This window comes from Podarcis raffonei, chromosome 8 (assembly GCF_027172205.1).
Source record: "Podarcis raffonei isolate rPodRaf1 chromosome 8, rPodRaf1.pri, whole genome shotgun sequence".
NCBI lineage: Eukaryota > Metazoa > Chordata > Lepidosauria > Squamata > Lacertidae > Podarcis > Podarcis raffonei.
The window spans coordinates 41,043,979-41,064,896 of NC_070609.1; the positions used below are offsets into that span (position 1 = coordinate 41,043,979).

The 20,918-nt window shown below is 41.1% G+C and overlaps 1 protein-coding gene across 6 annotated transcripts in view; it reads right to left on the reverse strand.

Moving 5' to 3' along the window:
• PLCG2 (phospholipase C gamma 2) overlaps window positions 1-20,691 on the reverse strand; it is a 66,139-nt gene extending 45,448 nt beyond the window's left edge. For 2 of the 6 annotated variants that reach the window (XM_053399552.1, XM_053399553.1), the window contains exons 1-2: window positions 20,508-20,690; window positions 10,041-10,268 (exon numbers count right to left, since the gene is read on the reverse strand). In XM_053399552.1, the coding sequence (XP_053255527.1) occupies window positions 10,041-10,236 (196 nt within the window). In that variant the 5' untranslated portion in view covers window positions 10,237-10,268; window positions 20,508-20,690. Of the gene's footprint in view, window positions 1-10,040; window positions 10,269-20,507 lie in introns of all 6 variants that reach the window. The other 4 variants (XM_053399547.1, XM_053399550.1, XM_053399549.1 and 1 more) reach the window with 3 other exon arrangements.
• Window positions 20,692-20,918: the final 227 nt, after the last annotated feature.

Genomic DNA, 20,918 nt, shown 5'->3' on the forward strand with positions numbered 1-20,918 from the left:
AAATGAACAGTTCAAGAGACCTGCAAGCAGTTAGAAGGCCACATTTGTTGATTTTTTCATGTGACCACAGACACCCAGTTGAAGAAACAAAATGGTGCACCCAAGACGAACCATGAATCAGAACATCTGTTTTAGATAAGAAAGTGAATAAAAGCCATTTTGCAAGATTATTCAAATTAACACACTCAAGTATCATAGCTTGGGCATTGGATCCGAGTGACTCTGGTTACAACCTAACAGGCTGGCAGGAAGCCACAATTTGTTTCACTATGGACACTATCTGTTTCACTATGACCGAACCCAAAAGCTACTGCATCATGATAGGTAAACAACCGTATCATTATTGAAATCAGGCTTTTGCATAACCACTATAAGAACAGGGACTGGAAGAGAGCTTTCAACACAGTCAAATTACTACAAAAGGAAAGAGGAATACTTCGGAAAAATAATTCAGAAAAATACTTTATGTATTGTGGTCAGCAGATAGTACGTAGCAGCTTTTAAATCAGACACTTTTGCCCTACTCACCCCTTAAAATAGAATTGTATCAGCCAGGACACACATCTGCAACCAACCGGGCTGGGGAAAATACAAGCCAGCCTGCAAGTTAGACTTTCCATGACATTGACAGTTCTTCATATTCAAAGTCTGGCATCACCCTCATTACATAAAAAGAGGGAGATCAGATTTTCAAAGCAAAAGAGAAGTGTGAATGAGACACACAGAATCCTCAATCCCATGTGTGGTTTACCTGCACGCAGCCTCCATCTCAAGCCACTTGGACAAAAGGGCTACAGAGAGCTAGATCAGAGAAATAGAGAGGAGGCCCTCTTCACCCACCCAGCAGTTTTGCTTTTAAAAATGGGATCCCACAACCCTCTTTCTATTGCAGATCTGTCTGCAATTTGCTTCTAATACACTATGCTTGTTTATATTTAAATTAAACAAATTTGCAAAGCCACCTTACTCACATAAAAAGGCACCATCCAGTCATCTTATATTCAAAGGCTGCTTCTCACCTCTTGAGGAAGCTGGTGAGTATGTAATAGTATATTAAGAGATGCAAAAGCAGAACTGCTGTTTCTGGATCAAATTCATGGAAACAAACATAGAGTATTGTTGTGGGCAGGGTTCTGCAAATTGGACAGAGATATCAACTAAGACCCACAGTGTAGCATTAAACTTACTCCAAACAGTTGTTGGCCTAGGAGAATATGGCTCACAGGACCAGAGAGATCCTACATTCACTCCTGCCATGCTGTCTAGAGGCATCTGGTTGCCCACAGTGGGAAGATAGATGAGATGGACCTTTAGGCTAATCCAACAAGGCTTTTATTATGTACTTGTTTCCTTCTCCTTATGGTATGAGGCTAATCATCACCATCTGCACTTCAGCCCTAGGTCCCAGAATAGGTTACAGTTTAAAATACAATTTGAAAAATTAAAAATTCACAACTACAAAGAAAAATAGGGTGGGTCATAAAATCAGAGGTATCAAATGCCAGGGTAAAGAAGTATGCCTTCATCATTTGCCAATTCACTTGTACCATGCTGAGATTACTACCTGGAGTGTTATATGTTAACACTCCAGATGGGCAAGACAGGAACAGATATAATTAGCAAAAATGGGGTAGATATCGAAGAGTCATGTGGCAGTGAAGCAGCAGCACCCAGGACCTCTTGCTGTGCCATGCAGAACAAGTATGCAAATATTCACTTCTTTTTCCAGAATGGTGATAGTAACGAATTTTCGTCTTTAGATTGGGTGCAGGAGAAAAGACAAGCAGCAACTGTTTTCCACAACTCTGCAAATTCCCATTAACGAGGCAACCTTTTCTTCTCTGAAGGTTAAGGATTGCAAGATTAAATGAAGGCTGTTGTGCCTTTGGTTTCTGAGAGGTGCTTCTGTGTAAACACACACAGAATCATGCTGCACAGCATCTTTTCAAATGTCCACAACTCCTAAACGTTGACAAGGATTTATAAATGGAAACTATGTTTGTTGTGTCACTACTGCCTTGGGATACCTAATGTATAGTAAACATGACTCCAAAGGCTATTATTGAACAGGTGGCACCAATGTAGGAGGACTCTCACACACTGTTAGCAACACAGCCTAAAAAATTAATCTGAATTAACCTTATAATTGTTGCACATCTTCACTAAAGAAACAGCAAAAGCCCAGAAACATCTGTGGTGCACTGAAGTAGTACCGTGTGGAAGAAAGAGGAAATGATTGCTTTGTTCTGCATGATATTGTCTTCTGAAAGGAACTTGACCTTATTTACAAACTGCGCAAACCCAAAGGGCTTGTAGCAAGTCACACACTTTAGACAAGTTATGCCTCTACTAGTCTATTCTAAGTGGAGCTATCACCTGTGAGAGACTTCTCCACTATTACCTTTGATGCCTTTCCCAGCACTCTTTCTAACACACACTTCTTCTCCACCATACCATTTGATGCCAGGTGCCTGTGATAAGAGAGATGCAGGGAGCGAAGGCGATGAAGAGGGCTAAATCTGGAAAAGCATCCGAGGTGAATGAAATGTATGCTGATCCAGCCAACCACAAAGCAAAGAAGGTGTTAGTGCCTGCCTCAGTGATCATGCAGCACCAGCAGGCAGAAGCTGGCACAAAGGCATTCCCAAAGGCAGGAGGGACTGCCTCATCGAAGATGAAGCCCTTCTATCTGTGGATTCTGCAAGTACTTAAAAAAAAATGCATGTCTTTAATTGATTAAACAGGTTTTAGTCAATTAATCATAACCCAAGTGCAAAAAAGGTAAAGGACTATGCATACAAGCATAAAAACCATTGCAGCTTCTGTACTAGGAGGAAGAAGCAGTGAATCAAAAAAGCGCAAGTTCACACTGCCATGAATCATCCATTAAGGCAGAAATAAAGAAGTGACGGTTCAGAAAAAGTGCTAGCTTTCTCCCTTTCTCATCAATTGCCTTGTTGAAGATCTTAAATCTAAGATAGAAGCATGCACTACTACCTAATTCAGGCATCCCCAAACTCGGCCCTCCAGCTGTTTTGGGATTACAACTCCCACTATCCCTAGCTAACAGGACCACTGATCAGGGATGATGGGAACTGTAGTCCCAAAACAGCAGGAGGGCCGAGTTTGGGGGTGCCTGATCTAATTTCTTTTCGTTCCTCTCTGTTGCTGTAGAAGCAGGCACATGTTAAGAATTTGGTGTGTGCCTCTCACTATCTTGCCTAGGAAGTTGCCTTTTACTGTGTCAGACCATAGGCCCATCCAGCTCTGTACTGTCTATACTGACTCAGAGTGGCTTCCCACTGTTTCAGGCAGGAGGACTTTCCACCCCTACCTGGCAATGCCAAGCACTGAAACAAAGATCATGTGCAAGTAAAGCTGGAGTGATCAAACTCCTGAAACACAGGAACCTACTTTCTACTGAATTTGACCATTGGTCCATCTTGCCCAGTATTGTTTACAATGACTGGCAGGGACTCTCCAGAGTTTCAGACAAGAGTCTTAGCCTGCCCTACTGGGAAATGCTGGACATTTAACTTGTAATCTGGGCTCCGCTAAGAGATGGGCATTCTATAAATATAATAAATACATAATAGTCTTCTGCATGCAGAGGGGGGCAATAAATCTCTTTTTCTTTCCTTTTTCTATCACCAAAACACAGCAAGTGCCTTGAGCCAAATCACAGAAAGTGTTTATTGTGTGCCTGCTTCTACTGCGAAAGTTCATTAGACTCCTGTTTCGATTTTATTTACACATCCGAGTTATATGAGTTGACTGCAAAAATAAGGAGCCTCTTTAAGGAAATTTCATACAGTTCGCTCATACAGCTCAGCTGAGGTATAAAAACAAACACAGAACAAACTTCATACTTTTCACTGTATTGATAGATCATGACAAATATTGCAAGCCCTAGAACAGGGCTCAAGCACAGAATCTGGTACTGGGCACAAAATTAATCATGTGAGAACTTCAGCTCTCTCTTAAAAAAAAAGAAAGGTTTGTACTACTGTTTGTAAGCTTTGTAGGAGCAGCAGGTAGACTGCAGGAATGTTATACTATATGATGCCATCTCACTTAGGCTACACAATGAAGTTTTCATCCTTCCCTTAAACAACACGAGAATTCCTACTTCAAGACAGAAGAAACAGCAGTCTTTCTCTGCTATGGCAACATACAGAGCATGAAGATGCATGCAGCCAGAGTGGAGTCAAGAAAATTGTAGTCATTTACCCTGTGAAGTACGTGGTCTAGTGATTTTGTGTCGACACACCCCACATTTAATTTTAGAAGAACATGAGGACTTATGAATGACTCCAATTCAAGCAAACAGCGGAAAGCACTTTCCCTGATACTTTGGACAGAAGGGGAAAATTCCCTCCTTGGGTAAACAATTTCAGTCACACATGGAGCACAAGTAAAATGTTTGTCCACACCATGGAAAAGACTTGAAATGGAAAGAAGGATGACATGGAGAATCTGCATGCCAGTCTGATACACCTGCAAGGAAACCTTTTAGCACACTAGTAAACATATCAGAGACTATAGGTGAAATCATATGCTCAAATTATGCCAGTTGAAAAGTATTTGAGATCTGGTGCATTCCCCCTGCACTAGTAAAGGACAATATCACCATCAGAGATCAATGCTGGCCATGGGAATAGCCAGGGTGGTGGAAGGGGGAGGCAACTGTGCCCCTAAATCAATAAAAATCAATAAAAATACATAACTAACTGAGGTTCTGCCCTCCCCCCACAAAAATTCTGGCTATGCCCATTATGCTGGGCTAAGATTACACCAACATATCCACACCATTGGCACAACTCCAACTGTCCAGAGACCAAAAATGGGCAATGGAAAGGCACCTTCACTCTGAATCCATAACTTTCCATGGTCTTAGAATCATAGAATCATAGAATCATAGAGTTGCTTACAGCCCATACTATAAAAGGAAGAGGTGGTGCAAGTAAAAAAAAACAAAAAACTCAACTGAAAGTCAAAACACATTGCTCACTCCACCTCCTACCACTCCATTGCAATGTTGTTAAGAAAACATTTGGTACGGGCGACAGGGAACATTGTACAAAGTGCCCTGCATGTGTACAACACATGCAGAAAAAAGCAATACACTAAAACTTACCTTATCAGACCCCTTACAGATATTCTGCCTTGGGTAAGATATACCCCCCAACATCCAACAGCAACTTCCATTCTACTGGCACAAGTGGAGTGACAGAACAAAGCACAAGTAAAGCAGGAATACCATGCCTCTTTAGTATGGTCCTGCAAATGCCTCCCATCTCCTTCTTCCATGCCACCCTCCGGTACTGGTAACTCTGCCTTGTCTCAAGTGTGTTAAACAACCCTTCCTTGGTCACTAATTCTAGAGGTGTCTTTCACACAGGATATCCAAGAGTAAGTGGGAAGTGTGCAGGGGGCCGATAGCCATGAATCCCCACATGTAAGTAAGCCCTCCACATGCAAGTTCCCCTCCCCTCCCCTGCCAAGCCAAACCAGGACAGGGGGGCAGAAAGAGAAAATGCATACAGCTGCAAATTAGCCATCCAAGAAGGAACTGTATTGAATTCTATGCATGACAGAATTTAAAGTCAACCATCCTGAAAGGAAGATAAGTTATTGCCCCCAAACCTAAAAGCAAAACAACAAGTATCAAAAGCCTTTTTTGAATTGCAAAACTCAGGTCTCTCTGCCCACAACAACTGCTGCCATTCTAGCACATTTGCATCATATCACAAATGGCAGCTGCTTCTCAAAAGAAGTTTTACTAATTGTAACAAGTTTTTTGTTTATTTTTTTGCCTTGGCTTGTGAGAAGAAAAACACACAGGCTAAAATTTACAGAGAGCTAGTTGGTGCTCTGCCTCAAATAAAAAAACTGCAGGATCCAGCCCTATACTTGCGGCAGGAAGGAAAAACCACAAACTGGAATAGTGCACATTTAGCACATTTCTCACTGCCAGGCACACAGAATGCTAGTTCTTTGGAGACCATGCCTACAAGACTCTGAACATCTCAGTAAGAATCAGGCTGCAATCATGCACCCAGTTCCCAGAGCTTACTGAACTTATTGGGAATTTCTTTTTGAGCAGCAATGTACAGGATTGTGCCTTTAGTGAAATGGCATCAATATATTGAGACGTAACTATCAATTTCCGTCCAATATTCATTTATTAGTGGTGTGCCAAACATCCTACACTAATAATGCCGATGCAAGCCATGATCAGCAAGTGGGAGAGACCTCTCTTGTGCTTATAAAGCTTCTTCATGACTAACTACGGAAGGAGATAATGCTCAATGCGCTTATGAAGCTCTGTTTACTACTTCTGGTACACATGCTAGGCCTTCTTTTCTTCTTCCCTTTTTCCTCATCAACTCATCTATATAATCTTGATAGGCATCTATATAATCTAAGCATCTAAAACTTGTGGGTTTGGCTTTTTTGCACAAAATGTACTATTTGTTTTTACAAGGCATACTGCAATCTTTCCAACTATAGTTATCCACTGTCATTAATTTATTGTTTCCCATAATGGACTCGATGGCCCTTGTGGTCTCTTCCAACTCTATGATTCTATGATTCTATGGTCCTGAATGGGGTAACTGTGCCCCTGAAGGACCAGGTGCGCAGCCTGGGAGTCATTTTGGACTCACAGCTGTCCATGGAGGCACAGGTCAAATCTGTGTCCAGGGCAGCTGTTTACCAGCTCCATCTGGTACGTAGGCTGAGACCCTATCTGCCTGCGGACTATCTCGCCAGAGTGGTGCATGCTCTGGTTATCTCCCGCTTGGATTACTGCAATGCGCTCTACGTGGGGCTACCTTTGAAGGTGACTTGGAAACTACAACTAATCCAGAATGCAGCAGCTAGACTGGTGACTGGGGGCGGCCGCCGAGACCATATAACACCGGTCTTGAAAGACCTACATTGGCTCCCAGTACGTTTCCGAGCACAATTCAAAGTGTTGGTGCTGACCTTTAAAGCCCTAAACGGCCTCGGTCCAGTATACCTGAAGGAGCGTCTCCACCCCCATCATTCTGCCCGGACGCTGAGGTCTAGCGCCGAGGGCCTTCTGGCGGTTCCCTCATTGCGAGAAACAAAGCTACAGGGAACCAGGCAGAGGGCCTTCTCGGTAGTGGCGCCCGCCCTGTGGAATGCCCTTCCAGCAGATGTCAAAGAGATAAACAACTACCTGACATTCAGAAGACATCTTAAGGCAGCCCTGTTCAGGGAAGTTTTTAACGTGTGATATTTTACTGTATTTTTGGTTTTTATGGAAGCCGCCCAGAGTGGCTGGGGAGGCCCAGCCAGATGGGCGGGGTATAAATAATAAATTATTATTATTATTATTATTATTATTTTGGAGTAGGTATCATTTAAAAGGGAATACTTAAAATTCCAAATTTCATAAATGCAAACTGAAAAAAATATATGGACATGTCCTCAGAAAGGAACGGTGCTTCCAAACAATAATGTTTTTAGAGTGACACTCTCAATGTTTTCTTACTGTAAGCTACAAAACTTTCCAAGCTTGAACATGTACATTTTCTGTCATGTCAATTTTCACTTGCTTTTCACAGGGTAAAGAGTGGAAATTCCACATTAAAACACCTGGTGAGGAAGTGGCACAAGAAGTCTTACATCTTTCAACAAGTATACATCAAAGATTCAACAAATTTTAAAATAAAACAACAGTTTTCCACATAAGCCTGCAATAGGTTTTGATTGATCCCAGATCCCCAAGCAGCAATCATGAAGAAAAACTTCAAAAAGGAAACAATATGCCAAACACAACCATTATTTCAAAAGGAAAGAACACAGCCACCTTTTTCTACCTTCATTAAGCAAATGGGATTTAATTCTTACTTGCACTTCAGCACATTTTTTAAAAATAGCTATTTTAACCTGCTGTTGAACAGACTGAACCTGCAGCTAAGGAATTTCCACCCTCATGCTTGCTGTTAAACAGGCTGAACCACGAGGAGACTTATAAAAAAGAAGGAAAAAAAAGTATCTGGTTCAATGATCAATATCTTCTGAGAGATTAACTGTCAGAAAATATTGATCATTAACCACTCAATTTTCTAAAAAAACCTATTCATTAGAAATTACAACTCCTATGTAATACTTTAGTTAACAAAAACAAACAGGTACCAATGCCTTCATTCTATGATTATATAACCTTAACACAGCTTGAAATTTTATGTACTTATTGTTCAAAGCTTCTGAAACCTTGATATTACAGTTATTGTTTAGTTAACTCCATCAATGTACATTGAACTTAACAGAGTAGTCCAAGTGACAGAAATAGGTTCCTTCCGCCAGAAGTTTACAATCTACATTTTGAAAAGTGGGAGAGAAAACAGGGAGGGAAGGAGAGATACAGTGCTAATTGGAAATTGGTATGTACAAATGCAATTCCACATACTTAAGCTTAGTTCCGGTTCAATGTGAGGATTTGTGGTAGGTGATGGTAGCATAAAAAGCTTTTGAACACTGCAATCCCACAGAGGTTAATGGGGTGGATCCAATATGGTACTGGAATGCATATTTAAAATCCTTTACGCAAGAAGACGACATGCACACGATTCTGAAGGAGAGTTTTGCAAGTACAGATGGGCAAGAATCTAAACACCTGCCCAGAAATCTTTCCAACAAAAGCTATTTCCCAACATAGTGTTTCACATATTTTCATAATCTTAGATGCAGATGAAAATTTTATACCAGAAATAGCCCTGGATGACACTTCTAGTTAGGCTTCTATTGTACTTTCCATGTTTTATATGTTTTTGCATTTCTTATTTTTAAATACTCCCACAGTGGGAGTCTTGTACTGAACTTGTTCCTCAGGTTAGTAGTTATTTTTAGATTGTAGAAAGATAACTTATTAAACCATGCAAAACAAAAGATTGATTTTTATATTTCATAAACAGCAGCTGAAATTTTATTAATTTCAATCTTCAGAAACAGAACTCCTATTAGCCAATTAAAGATGCAGTTACACTAGTGTCAAGGAAGTCTGGATCACACTATTCTTTACCACAACTAAAACTTCTACATAAAAAAACTTCAATAAGAAAAAAAAGCAGATGAAATTCTTTTTATTGTTATACTTTGAAATATGTTGACATTCTTCACCTTCGAAAAAGAAATCCACATGGATATGAAAAACTCATATGCATGCAGTTGCATTCAATTAGGCTCAACAAACTATTGTGACACACCTACTGCTAGCTCTTGGTGCCACCTTTTTAAAAAACAAAAACAGCAACAGCAACCAATAATCATTTTCCTTCTCACTTTACTTAGGCTGTATACTTCACAAACTGGATGAAGGCTTGGTGCTTGAATCAATGTTTTAGTCTTTAAGGTGTCACAATGCAGTCATTTGTTTTTGCTGTAGCAAACTAACATGCCTAACTAAATAAGTGTTGGAGTAAGATTCAGCTACCAATTAGTCAGTTTAGGAACAGGAGGGTGGGGGAACCTTGTCTTCCACCTCATGCAGCGGAGCAAAAAGTTTTGATCTGGCCCTGGTTTCTTAATTTAGACATCACACCAACCACAGTTAAAACTTACTGCAACACTGCAAGCAAGCCCCACTTTCCACTGAACAATTAGGAAGCATCTTTACCTGCCTACATCTGATGCCACATATGGGGCAGGTGGATGTGGCCTGAGATGTAACAGCCTCACTGGCCAAATTAAGATCCCTGTTGGAGCTAATTAGGCCCCCGGGTCAAAGATTCCCTGCTGCTGGCTTAAGTTAATGTGTCTGTCCTAGGTCCATCCATCTACTAAGTCACAAGGGTTGAGTAAAAGGCCTGGAAGTCAGCTGAAGGGTGGGGTCACTTTCAATCCCCTCCCTTTTTCTAAACTGGACCTGTACATGGTATACAGCGTTAAACGCTAAAGCAGTAAACATACACCATTTCTTCAGTCCCATCAACACATCTAAGAAAATAGCAGGTCATGACAGGGTTAAATTCAATTATTTGCAATGACGACCATAAGCAGATACTCACAGAAACCTTCTATTTTGTCAGCTGTCTTGCTCCATGCCACCTGCCTAGTTTCCATAATGACTTGGATTGTCCTCCTCTCTGGACTACTCTTTTTGAGGCTGTACACTGTCATGACGGTGCCTAGCTCCAAGGTCCTTTTGATTTGACTCTTCTCATACTCAGGTAGCTCCCCATAGTCTATGCTTTTCCTGGACATTTTCAGGGTGAACGCAGCAAATCTTCAGTGGGCTGAAAAGGAAAAAGCAGAGGACGAAAGATGTATCATTCTAAAATAGGTGTGTGTGTTTTTTTGTTAAAAGGAAACTTTTTGCAGCTTCCTTTTAAAGCAAAAGGAATTTCTAGAAGTGAAACTAGGCTAGCACGAATAACCACTCTTAGGGTCAAGGTACACAGATCTCCATTACCATCTGGTGAACTTTAACAAATATCCCTACCTCAATGAGGTGCATTTTAAAACAAACCAAATGTTGCAGAAGACAGGAATTAGCACTGTACTAGCCAACACAATACAATTATGTTCTGCTTATTAACAATGGCCAGGGTGGAGTAGCTTGAGCAGTTGATATAGTATGATCTCACTCTATGGAAAACAAAGCAAGAATGTCTCTAGTTCGTCAATAAGGCATCACCATCAATTGTTTGTCCTTAATAGTATTATGCAATGAATTGTAGAAGAATAGGGCTTTTAGCTCCAACCCCTTCCCCAGGTTATGTATTGCACTCCAGATGGCTTTCCATGTCTTAACAAGATCAAAATCCTGACAGTGGTTTGTTTCTGGATCAAAATCAGACACAAGGCAAGAGAATAACAGCCGCAATCCTAAACACACTTCTCTGGGATTACATTTCACTGAACAAACAGGACTTTCTTCTGAGTAAACATGCACAGGATTAGGTTGTAAGTGACTGAGCTGAGAGCCAGGAAGTATCTGCCTCCAATCTCACCTCTGCCATTAATTTGCTAGTTCTCCAAAGACAGGGCACTATCTCTCAGTCTAATCACCTATTTCTCACTGTATGTAAGATGGAGGTCACTATTCTGACCTAATTTAAAAGAACACTGGCAAAAATTACTGAGACAATGTATACTGACTGCTTTTAATATTAGAAGGGCTATATAAACAAATAGTTTCTTACTATGTAAAAGATTTTCTTTCCCAAGGAAACAGTAGATATGGTCCAGTTTTATTAGGATTTATTTACTACCCACTTTTCTAATATAAAATAACCAAATAAATGTTAAACGCAAAACACCCAACACAAAAATGGCAGTGCTAAATCATTCATAGAAAATGCTATTATAAGCAGCTGTTCCTTCAAACACATTATTGAAAGCTGGTTGCAATTTTTAACAATCTACCAAAACTATCTAAAAATGGAAAGAGAGGGAGTCTTACAGGTCTTCACTGCTATGATATCCCTGGTCACCAAAAAGTCCCTATCTCTTTTAATTTACGTAGCCTAAATCTAAAAATGAATGAATACCTAATTAGTCAGACTGGATATAAACAGTTCAGGCAGGTTCACGGTTATCACAGAAGCTACAAACTACCAAGCTGCACCAGGCATTAAGGCCTCAGTGTGAAGTCCACCAAAACAAGGTAAGCATTTGTAGGACTTCATCCTGCAATAACATAGAAACTGGAGAACCGTATTTGCATAAGCAGAATTTCCTTTTGGTAACACAAGGGGTTCTCTGTATCCAAGTCACCAAGTTAACTTGGGTTTGAATAGTAAAAACATCAACCCAACATAAACCAAACATATATTTCAGTTGGGAGATTGGTGTCTCTCTAGGAGAGTGGCATACTCAGGCTCATCCCTCAAAAGTCATCATAAAATCATCTCAAACCATCTATAAATAAACAACATTAGTATATTCCAAGATATTATACCAGACCCACCAATCTCTATTTCTTCAATATCCCCACTAGCTTCATAGAATCACAGAACTGTAGCGTTGAAAGGGATCATGAGGATCATCTAGTCCAACCCCCACAATTACGATTACGATATCTTTATTGTCATTGTCCCTTGCGGAACAATGAAATTGAAAAACTACATAAAACTACTACAAAACTACATAAAACATTCACAAACCCCTAAAAACTCTAAAACCCCAATTTAAAATACACTATACTACAGAGACCCCTTATGCTGCGTTTAGAACCAGAATTGCATTAGCGTAGAAACTGTTTCTCAGGCGGCTAGTCCTGGCCTTTATAACCCTATACCTCCTTCCAGAAGGCAGAAGCTGAAAGAGATCATTTCCGGGGTACGTACTATCATGTGCTATCTCTGCCGCTTTCTTATGGCACCTGGCAGCGTAGATTTGCTCTAAGGTGGGAAGAGTGCACCCAATAATTCTCTCTGCAGTCTTTACAACCTTGGATAGCATTGTTTTTTCCCTGGCTGTGCAGCTCCCAAACCACAGGATGCAGGAATCTTTCACCCAACGTGCAGCTCGAACCCTGAGATTAGTACGGACTAAGCTATACGTCAGTTTCAATTAAGCTTGCATGGGAAACAGTGATATAATTAATTACCATCTACCTCTTATATCAAGCAAACATCAAGCTCTTCAAATTAGCAATGCCTCCTTTAAGTAACGATTACTAAAAATAGTAGTAAGAATCAAATAGTGATCAGGACTAAGATGTGTGAATGTATATCAATTCAGTGGGAAAACTGGTTCAACTCTACCCCTCCACACCATTTTCCTGATGAAAATCCCCAGCCCAGACTGAAACTATTAATCCTCTTATGACGAAAAAATACATGCATGTAGATGTTTTTCCTTATGGGAAATCATCAATTATGGGGAGGTCAATTTCCAATGGAGAAATAGTGCTGGGAAATGGTTCCCCCACCCTACCCCTAATTCTCATCTGCCCCCACATGCAACTGTTGATCTGCAAAAGTATAAACAAATGGAGATATAGCATTTCCAACATTATTTCTACTTTGGCCCTAACATACATTTAAATGTAAGCCATTCACTCAACTCAACGTAGCTGCAACATAGCTATTAACAGGAAAAGGACATGGTGCAAAGCTTGCTGCCAAGTGAAAGTGTATAAAGAGCAAGCAACTTCTTCTATAGCAGGTTTAGTACTCTGGATTAAATGAAGCATGTGGCATAGCATTACTGATTCGTGGTTAAGACTAAGCTATATCATCCAGGCTGAAATCCTATACAGTATACATTTACCCAGGAGTAAATCCCACTGAACTCAATTAGGCTGAGTAGACGTGTATAGGATTGCATTCTTAATTGCAAGTGTTCTTTCAATGACTCAACCTTGCTTCTTGATTATTTCCAAAATCATGAAAGCATCTGGAAATGAAAAAGAACACATTTGCACTTCAACTGTGGCATACAGATAGGAAGAAAAAGGAAAAAAATAAGAATGGAATGGTAACATCGAAACAAGCCTTGTATTACAACCACCTTGAGGGTGAAACCCCCCCCCCCATTTTTTACAATCAGGAACTGAAATGCAAAGTGATAGTGACATCAATTCCACTGCTGGGCTAACAAGACTTCCGATTCTTAAATTATAAATTTACTCATGCTCAGCTTAATATTCTGAATGTGCAGCAAGCTCTAATGAAGTGTCAGTGAAGTAGCAGTTGTAATCCATGGATTAACTGGTAAAATATTGAAAAAGCGTGGAACTAAGCTTCCCATTCCAGTATTTCAAACATGCTCTGTCAATCATGAATAAATGGTTACACTACTTTAAAATGACAACCTGTTCAATTAACCCACAATGCCATTAAATCCATATTTACTCAGGAGACAAGGTTCACTGCATCCAGAAGAGCTTACTTCTGAATAAAAAGGTGTAAGATTTTGGACTTAGTTGGCATAGTAAAATTTACCAGTTTGAAGTATTTCTTTATTTTGCCACACCCATACAATTGCAAAGTTGAAACTCAAACCTTGTGAATTACCAGTGAATTATGGTCTCTCCTCTCCTGTTTTTTCTTACATGCCACAAATATTAGCAAGTCTGCTCTCCTTCATGAAAAACAGTAGGAAGAAATAACTATCAAGCTTTCCTCTGGAATCATACTATACATACCAACCAACAGCAGGACATAAAGAGGATTGGGAAAACGTCTTCAACCAAAGCCCAAAAATAACTTCAGCCAAAAACAGCAGCATCTGCCTTACTGTTCTTTCCCCTCAGCCTTTTTGCCCTCTACTTTTTATTACAAGCTTCTTGTTTCAGTTTCCTTGTTAATAACCAGGCCCCAATACCTGTTTTCCTTCTCATAGCCCTCATCTTCGGCTTAACTCCTTCCTTTTGCCTGTTAATAGTTAGAAATTTTTAAAGCACTATCTTGCTCTAGAAACACAAATATTTCACCCTTTTAATTTTTCCTTAATTTATTCACTTTTTATTTTATTTATTTGCAAGTTTACAATATACCATATATCTGGTATCTTATAGCAGTTGTGTATAACAAAGCAATCAATGCTACTTTGTTGTTGTTGTTGTTTAGTCATTTAGTTGTTTCCGACTCTTCGTGACCCCACGGACCAGAGCACGCCAGGCACTCCTGTCTTCCACTGCCTCCCGCTGTTTGGTCAAACTCACGTTCGTAGCTTCGAGAACACTGTCCAATGCTACTTACATATATAGAAACATATGTGCTCAATAGCCCTTTCAGATTCTCCAAGAATCAATAAAAAAGACCCTAGATTACACAAAAAAGGACGGGGGAAAGAAGAAATCTGAAAAAGAAAAAAGGTGATAGAAAAAGAAGGTAAAAGCTAATGGAAGTATTTTACTCAATTTGCTACTAACATAACATGTGGCTGAACTGTATCTTGTAGTTTATCATTCTAGCAGTGAATAAATTAACTGCAATTCCAATTTGTTCGATTTTTAAACGGTCCTTCATCTGTTAAGATTGCAGAAAAGTTGACAAAGGATACTTAAAATACATTTCAAAAACCATTTGAAACCTTAAACATTGCTTTAAAACAATAGTCAAAATGCAACACTACAAAATACAACACTACAGGTAGCATTAGCATATCTGGCCTAAAATGCATCTGTTTGTTCCTAGGACCTGAGTGAAGTATCTTAACACACCATGAAAAAATTCAGTGATGAGGGTTTTCCTATCCTGCAGGGATAGGAAATTCCACAGGCAAGGTGCCACCACTGAGAAGGTCTGATCCCTGTCACTGCACAGTGGGCTTCCCTCATTAGCAGGATGACAAGGTCCTCCACAGCAGATCTAAAAGCCTGGGCTGGCAGATGAAGAGAAAGGTGATCTTTCAAGCATTTCAGCCACAATTTATGGAATAATACCTTATCCCAGAGGTTTCATGTAGATGTTAAGAAACTCAGAGGTCAAGATGGAGCCCTGCAGGACTCCTGCAGCATAACTGCCAAGGGACCAGTCAGGGGGTCTCCCGATAGGGTCTCTGGAAATGACCCTATATGGAAGAGAGAAAGCAGAGCCACCATAGCTCCATGACTCCCACTCCCAGCTGACAGAAGCATTCCAGGAAGATACCATCATCAAATATAGCCAAAGAATAGAGTTCAAGGAGAATTAACAGGGCTATGTTCCTGTCTCTGTTTCAGTGACAAACTCAGGCCTAAAGCCAGACTGAAATGGTCCAGATAATCCTTTTTCTCCAAGTATACCAGAAGCTGTCTACCATCCTCTCAACCATCTTGCCCCCAAAATAGCTATGAGCAAATGGGTTGTAGTTGAAACACACCTCCAGGTCCAGGATGGGTTGCACTGCTACCTTTTTAAATTGCCTTGCAAAGCACAAAGTGAGAGGTATTTTGACATTTTAATTTTCATCTTGCTGACTGGTGGAAAAGGAAAATATGAACCAAACCTCAACAAATGCTATTCACAGTGTTCCACATCCTTACTCTCAAATTCCCTGCAGGGAGCTTAAAAATGCTGCATTACCAAGCACCATCTTAACAGAGGCTACTGGTACCGTTGATCTCTAGATGTGCAGTACACAGGCAAGGATTTCTGACTCTCAACTGTTTAACATGAACACCAATAAAATGACTCTTTCCCTGCGCCCTTGTCCAAATTAGATTGCTAAAATGAAGAAAGCCTGAGGGAACCATAATAAGAGTTTTGTGTGGAAGGACTGTGAGGGTAGCTCAGTTCTGGTACTTAGAATGGATCCCTGAATACAGCAGCAGCTCAGAGCACTTAATTCTTCTTTATTTTTATTTTAGTGTATATACTGTGCACCGTGCTCCGGCTGGTGGATCTTTGAGTCCCAGTGAAACACAAAAGTAGATCCAGCAAGCATGAAGTCTGCCCTCCCTGCTCCTGAGCTGCTGGAACAAATCCAATGGAACAAATCATAATTACTCATTATGGCGGTTTCCTACACAGCAGACTTTATCCTTCAAAGTCAGAGGTTTTATGCCTATTTGTTTGCACAGCACGCCAGATAAATGTATTCAGCACCTGAAGTGATGCCTGCACTCTAAACCCCAGGCATATAACACATAATTGTTTGTGCAGAATTTCTTAGTTGAAAATAAAATATGGCATCAAAAAATAGATAAAACTAACAGGCACTGAAGAAGTGGCAGCAATACCAAGAAATGGAACAATGAGAAGCAATTACAGGCCAGCCAGAATAAAAATATAGAATTTTCTGTGGCCAGGACTTAACAAGAAGTAAAAATAGTCAGTGGTTATGTGGAAAGCTTCTGGATCTATGAATGTCAGGAATATTATTGTCTGAAACATTCTCAAAACCCTTCAGTGTGCATGACAAACGGAGACAAACTAAATTATGAATCTTGAAATTCTGCAGGTAAAATATAATAGATTTGATCCACCATTGGAATACTACATTGGCTTTTATTACAGTCTGCTCTAATTTACATTGGAACCTGGAAATATCATGCAGCTAGGGAGAGATTTCCCTAGATAATTACTGGAAGAGTTCTTAGTGGCCACAGCTGAGTTACACAACCATCTTCTCCGCCTAGCCTGCAAATAAAGTTAACTATCTGCAAAGGACGACAGATCAATTAACAAACTTGTGCAAGTGTGGATCAGATTAGTCTAAACAAATAATGTGAACTTCCAAAGTAGTCAAAACCAGGGAAGTATGGTTAGTACACACTTCTTGCTAGCAAAAACCATCAAGTGAACTCTGTCTTGAGTCCTTATTGAGAGGATTTGTGTGTAGTTAAACTGCCTCCCCTGTCTCTCAAGTCAGAAACCCCTAGCCTATGCAAGGCCCAAACACCAATTTGAAAGCCAGTAGCTCAGCTGGAAGTTATACATCAGCAGTGAAACTGGATATGATGCATAAGCCCACAGGTAACTCAGATGAATTAGTAGTACCATGTAAAATTACCGGTAGGTCCTTGATATTTATTTGTACCAAGCCTAGAACATCAAAGCACCAGGGTTTGTACATGTGGGTTACCTAGCTACAATATAATAAATTAATCATACAACACATCTTGGCACGGGAAGTTCAGCATCAAAGGGTTCAGTCATGTATTGCTGCTATCCCAAAGTCTTGGGACCAGTGTTACAGGATGACCCATCAGATCTTCTTTGTCATGTTGCAACTGCCTTAAAGGAAATTATTTCCATATGCTTAGTTGGGCACTAAAACATGAAATCAAAAGCACAGGAAGCTCCCATCTGGCCATGCCCTTCAAAACACAGAATGTGTAAGGTGTAATAATTTCTGAAGCTCTCCAGTTGTATTTTATTAAATAAAGGTTCATTACCATCATTTACACTCCATTTCTTCTGATCAGCATGTTTTATGTCCTTGGACTTGTTGTAGACACGCAACTTTATACACACAACAACCACCATGTGAAATAAATGAAAATAAAACAGTATCTATAACCAGTTTCACTATTGTTTGAAACCCGCTATCCGCTCTGAGTAACTCAAAACCATATAATGAACATACACAGAGAGAATATGGTCCAGAAAGATCACTTTAGCTATCTGATTTTATAACCCATGAGAATTCATGTTGAGTGACACAATTTGAGAACACACAGTTTTAGTCTACATTTTTTAAAGTGTACTACTACTAACATAAGAAGTTGCTTAACACAAGTACCCTAACTAATTATCCAAAAGATGTAGAAAGTTTCATTGCTTTATCAGGCTTTAGGAAATGTAAAGAACAGACCTAAAGAACAGCAAGAAGAGAAAATTACAAATCCCCTCCTTGTTTGAACCTGGCATACATATGGTAAAACAGGCATCTTTGATTGGCCTTAGAGATTATGACAGAATAAAAGCTACTCTAATTGTTTATTAATCAAAGGTAGTAAAAGAGGGAGGTGGGGAGCACAAGAAGATGGGCAGTTGCTTCAGCATCAAAGCAGCCCCATGAAAGAGCACTGCAGTTCTTAGATACTTGGTGTATTTGATATTATACATACTGTAATCCTACACACTTGGTGGAAAGTCCCACTGAACTCACTAGGACTGACTTTCTTCGGAGTAGACATGCGTAAGATTGCACTGCTTGTCATCAATTTTCCTTTTTCCTCACAATGCAAATAATCCTTTTTTTCTTAGCATTCCTCACTTTTTTCCATCCAATATCATGTATGAAGATGACCATATACTGAACCAACAACAAAAAATACCCTACCTGAAGTTGTTCCTTCTGTTCTGCTGTATGAAGCGTCCGCTGCTCCCAGACAAATCCCCTTCCCTAGCCCAACATAAATTGAGGGAGTTTGGGAGGCTACAGAAACCCCTTCCTTTTCAGGGGCAACCCAGAGACTTGGCTTTTCAACTTTAAAACGATGTTCATACATTTGAAATAGTGATAAACATATGTTTCCTTCCTACAAGGTTCACACACACATTTTCTCTGAACCCAGATTCACCTCTTTGTTCACACCACTACCTTTCCTTCCTTCACTCTACATTTAAATTGGTGCTGTTACTAACCCACCCACCTCTCTGTTGGGGGGAAAGTAAAGGGGGGGGGAGAGGAGGGCGGACAGCTGGTTTCCTTCCCTCTTTTGCAGCAGACTCTTCAGTGAGACAGAGGTGGCAGCAAATGAAGCAGAGAGTCCTTAGTCAGTTTGTCAAAAGCAAGGTTGTCCACTGGGTCAAGAGTCAGGGCTCCCCAGAGGAAGACTTATTTATTACAAAACCTATTTATGTGTTGCCTTTCTGTTCAACGACACTAAAGGCAAATGGCAAAGTGTGAAGTAATGAGAAGTTGAAAAAATATATAACGAAAAGCTAAATAAAATAAGCTGCAGCACTCTTCCAGGAACAATCTCCTTGTTAAAAAGTCTGTGCAAAGAAAAAGTAAATTTTGACTAAGCAAGGAGGGACCTGAGACTAAGTAGTTAGGTGGCCCAATGAGCCTGCTAGCAAGATTTCTACAAAACGAAGTGCTGCTACAATAAGTCCCATCTAGATAAAGTCCTCAGCTACCCTGAGCAAAGTCTCCAAGGAAGACCTCAAGAAACTGGAGAAGTGGTGGAGGTGCAGAACCTTAATATAACAGAGTGGCCAAGAGCATGTGCAATGTTAGTTCCTTTCTATCAGAGCTGGAGGAGGGGGGGGGAGGCAGTGCCCCAGAGTATGTGCATAAACTTAGCTCCCCTCCAGCCTTGCCAGGTGTCAAGCTAAAGGGCATTTCCAGCCATATTTAAGACTAAACACCTTTTTAATTCACTAACTAGTGAAGTCCAAAAAAGAGTGGGGGTGTGAACTGAAGAGGAAGAAGATGCAAAGCAGCCACAACTTGTCTAAGGATGAATGCCGCCCTGGGGTCCTTTGAGAGGAAGCATGTGATATAAATCTAATGAATAAATTGCAGTAATAGGAAGGCTGTCAAGTGAGTGCCCGTAGAGCATGTGCAGAACGACGTGTTCCCTACACAGCCGAGACACGCCAACCAGTTTCCCTGGCTGAGTCTTTCCGGGCAACTTCTGATCTCCAGCGCTATCACTTAGTGGGCAACAACGGGTCAGCGGCAGGAAGGAGAAAAAAAGATGTCGAAGTAACCACAACCTGTCTCGGGTTGGAAGAAAAGCACTCGAAATAACCCCACGGAACACGTACACAGCCTTGATATCGCGGGCAGTTTTTAATCTGTTGCTTCACGCTCTCTAAATTTCCGTAAAAACAAAAACAACAAAAACTTCTTTGCATTTGCTGTAAGGCTCCCTGACAGTATCTTTACGGTAGTAGTAGTGAGTATTTAAGAAACCAACCAACTGATAGCCCGCAGCTGGGATGGAGGGGATCCCTCAACCCGCCCCGCACCTCTTAATACCTGCCATATAACTAAGTGAGGCGGGACAGGAAGGCAAGGAGGTGTGAGGAACCGCCGCCCCAACCCGCCCGCAGCTGGCGAATCTAGGGCGAGGAGAAGGCAAGAGGGCTCCGCACGGAGGGGCTGGAGGAGGAGGAGAGGGTAAGTAAGTGCGGGGGTACCTTCCTTCTCCCTCGGCGTCTCCCCTCACCTGCGCCTCAGTCCCAGAGGCGGGGAGCCGGAGTCGTCCCCCTCGCTCGGTCGTCGCTGGCGGCCCGCCCTTCTCCTCGCCGCCTGCTGCCCCAGGAAGGCTCCCCACTTCTGCTTCTCAAGCCCCGGGAGGGAGGCAGGCGCGGAGGGTTGGCCGGGGGAGGGCAGGGCCACGTGACCCGACGGAGCCACAGAGCGGCGGCGGAGGGGCGGAGGGAGACGCCCGGGCGCAACGTGTGTGTAAATGAATGAGAGGAAGGAAAGAGCGCGCCGTTTGTGTGTCTGTCTGTGTGTGTGTGTATAGGGAAAGCGAGAGAGATGTGTGTGTGCGTATATACAAGTAGGCACACCCGCGTTTCCCTTCCTCTCCTTCGTATGTCCGC